Raw genomic sequence first — 3,482 nt, 5'->3', positions numbered from 1 at the left:
AGTGGCCATCTAAGATACAGCTATTGGTCTCTTACAGTGCAGAGCAAAGGAGAGTGAAAAAAACCAAAGACTCAAGGGAGCAAACAGTCCAAAGAATTAATGAACTACGTGAATCACAGCCTACATGACACCAAGACCAGAAGAACTAGATGATGCCCTGCTATCGTTACTGTCCGCTCTGACTGGGATCATAACACAGGGTCCCAGAAAGAGCAGGAGAAAAATTGTAGAACAAAAAATCAAATTCACAAAAGAGACCAGACTTACTGGTCTGAGAGTGGAGAAACCCCTGAGACTACGGCCCTAAGACACCCTTCCCAACTAGGGCTGAAGCCATTCCCAGAGACCACCTTTCTGTCAAACCATAGACAGGCCCATAAAATAAAAAATAACACTTGAGAAGAACGTGCTCCTTAGAACAATCAATTATACGAAATCAAAAGGGCAACATTTGCCCAAAAGCAAAGGTAAGAAGGCAGGAAAGGGTAGAAAATCTGGACAAAGGAAACAGGGAACCTAAGATGGAAATGGGGAGAGTGCTGACACATTGTGGGGAATGATACAAATGTCATGGAACACTTTATGTACAAACTATCAAATGGGAAACTAATTTGCTCTGTAACCTTTCACCTAATGCACAGTAAAAGTTTAAAAAAATACTCAATTTGAAGAAAAGCTATCTCTATATCAATCTCCTGGAATTTCTCTAAGACTTTATTTTCTTTGAAGGAAAACTCCCTGTTAAATCATGTAGGAAGTAGCTGAAAGCATGAGATGAAGTGAGATAGCAACAGGCTAAACCTTATTTTTAAATACCATTTTCTAACATATCGAACAAATCAACGAAATTTTTAACAAGTGTTCATTTATTCAGCATTCAAACTCAATCACTTTTAATGTTACTCACCATACTAGATTTCTATTCTGATAACACTAGCAAAAGGGAGTTGTGATTTGAGGGGCATTTGCGTACACCTGTATAGTCTATAATTTCGCTATGAATGAGTTTACTTTGTCAGAAGATGCCAAAGAAAGCCCTATAATCTCCAGGCCTCTAAACTCTAAAAAAGCCAGGAGTTCAAAGAATATTTGACAGAATATTTTACAAACACACTTTCCTCATAAGCTTCTTTTTAAAATTACTTAAAATGTAACTTGAAGTCCCTACAAAATCTCAGGACAAAGGTGAAATATGTAATGAAGTTTAATTAAGTTTTACTGTATTTATATGCTGATAGTTTTGTATATCAGCATATTTTTACATTTCTTCCCTAGAATTTATGGAAAATATTGACAATACTAATAAAATATCAGCTAGCAAGTATTAAGCATTTAGTATGACCCAGGTATTGTAATAAGCTTTACATGTATTACCTCACTTCATTTTTCACAATAACACTATGAAGTATCTCTATTTTACGTATGAAGAAATTGAGGCACAAAGGAGTTAAGAAACTTGCCCAAGGTCACATCATAGTAAATGGTGGATCTGGAATAAAAGTTCAGGAACTGAAACTCTAGAGCCCATGTATTATCTATTACCATCTTTTTGTCATCTTAGCAATTTAACAACTGAAATTAAAGCTGTATGAAGAATTTTCAGATCATCTAAAACACATTTTCAAGTTTAAATTGTGACTCAGAGATAGTATTTTATGGTAGTGGTTAACTCTCCAAATTGTGGTTTCTTCCAGAGATGAATGCCAAGAAAATTGAGTTTGAACAATTTCTGCCCATGATGCAATCTATTTCCAACAACAAGGACCAGGGCACCTATGAAGACTTTGTTGAGGGTCTGCGTGTTTTTGACAAGGAAGGCAATGGCACAGTCATGGGTGCTGAACTCCGCCATGTTTTAGCCACACTGGGTAAAGAGAATAATTTAAGTTAATAAAGCACAGAACGTACTGAAAGAGCGTAACTTAAGAGAAACATGTTATAATCAAAATGGGTAGGGGAAAGACTACAAAAGAAAAATGAAGAAAAGAATAGTCAAAAGGTAATGAGCATTTCAATTAGCCTCAGTGACAATGAGTTTGGTCTTCAAAAATGGGAACTTAAAATACTGGTAGTGAAAAAATAAAGCAAAACAATTAAGTTTTTAAAGCATATATTTTGGATAATCAGGGATAACGTGCATTTAACTCACGTATTTAAAAACAATTTATTGACAAACTATTAAGTGCCAGAAGAATAGAAAGGGCACGTTTCCTAACCTCCAAGAGCTTAGTCTCTACATGTGTTGAAGGGGCCCATGACGATCACTTATGGTGGAATTTTAAAAGTATCCTCTGGTCTTCTTTCTGAACAAAATGTTTTGTTTCATCAGGTGAAAAGATGAAAGAGGAGGAAGTGGACGCCCTGATGGCAGGTCAAGAAGACTCCAATGGCTGCATCAACTATGAAGGTACAGTCTCATGTGCTCTGGTGGTTATAGCAACTCTTAACAGTTTGTGTTAATGATGGAAATTTTGAGTTTAAGATAATTTCTTTTCCTTTTCCTCCCTTATTAAACATACATATGTTATTCATTATCAATCAGTTGCATGATTACTCTCAAAAGGTTACCTCTGAGGCTATATGCAAGATTTATTCCAGTGTGCTTGAGCACTGACTGTGCATTGTTTTACACCTTGAAGTGTGTTTTCACATGTATTCTCCTGTTAGATCTTCACAATGTCCCTGCGAGAAAACAGGACTTGTGTAAGAATCAAATGTAATAGACTATTAAGGCTGGGAGAGATCTCAAAGTCTTTTATTAATACCAAGCAATTATGAAAATGAGGAAACAGAGGGTCAAAGAGGTTAAGTTACTTAGTGAAGGTCAAATCATTAATGGCAGAGCTGGTGCTAAAATTTAGTTCTTCTTTTTGCCTAGTGTTCTTGCTTAAATGAAAGTCATCTTAGAGTGACCAATTATCTATTTCTTGCTACCAATTTATACCAGCTTCACCTCAAGCGCCTGAAAAGCAATGCACTGCACAAAATAAAGATGCAAAATAAAATTTGAAAATGTAAAACTTTTCAATAAAATTGGAAGTCATCTATCCCCAAAGAAGACTAATCTAGTCACATTTCAATAAAGCTATGTTGATAGCCATCATATAATATCAACTGATAAAATCCCACAACTTAGAAAAGGAAGGGAAGTGAAGAGAAAAGAAGGGAAAAGAAGACTACTCAGCCAAGAATATCTTCGCTGACAATCTTAATTAAACTTCACTTTTTTTCTGAAAATATTTTTTTGCATTCTGTTATTACCATAAAAACATTACGAAAAAAGAAGAAACATTCAATAAATATTGTTTGAACAAGTGGATAATCAGCTAAAAAATATAGTCATAATTGAATCTTACACCAGGACAGGTGGGCCAGAAATTAAATGTAAAAGAATAAAAAGCATAAAACCCATGGAAGAATTATTTTGTAACTTTGGAGCTGTAAAATTTTCTAACTCTAACACAAAACCCAGAAGGCATTTT

The 3,482-nt window shown here is 35.0% G+C and overlaps 1 protein-coding gene across 1 annotated transcript in view; it reads left to right on the top strand.

Annotated features, from left to right (window-relative positions):
- MYL1 (myosin light chain 1) overlaps positions 1–3,482 on the top strand; it is a 12,934-nt gene that overhangs the window by 7,680 nt on the left and 1,772 nt on the right. Inside the window, exons 4-5 of the mRNA XM_004376280.2 lie at positions 1,695–1,868; positions 2,330–2,407. Of these exons, the coding sequence (XP_004376337.1) occupies positions 1,695–1,868; positions 2,330–2,407 (252 nt within the window). The remainder of the gene's footprint in view (positions 1–1,694; positions 1,869–2,329; positions 2,408–3,482) is intronic.

This window comes from Trichechus manatus, unplaced genomic scaffold (assembly GCF_000243295.1).
Source record: "Trichechus manatus latirostris isolate Lorelei unplaced genomic scaffold, TriManLat1.0 scaffold00041, whole genome shotgun sequence".
Lineage (NCBI taxonomy): Eukaryota > Metazoa > Chordata > Mammalia > Sirenia > Trichechidae > Trichechus > Trichechus manatus.
This window is presented reverse-complemented; position numbering and strand designations above follow the sequence as displayed.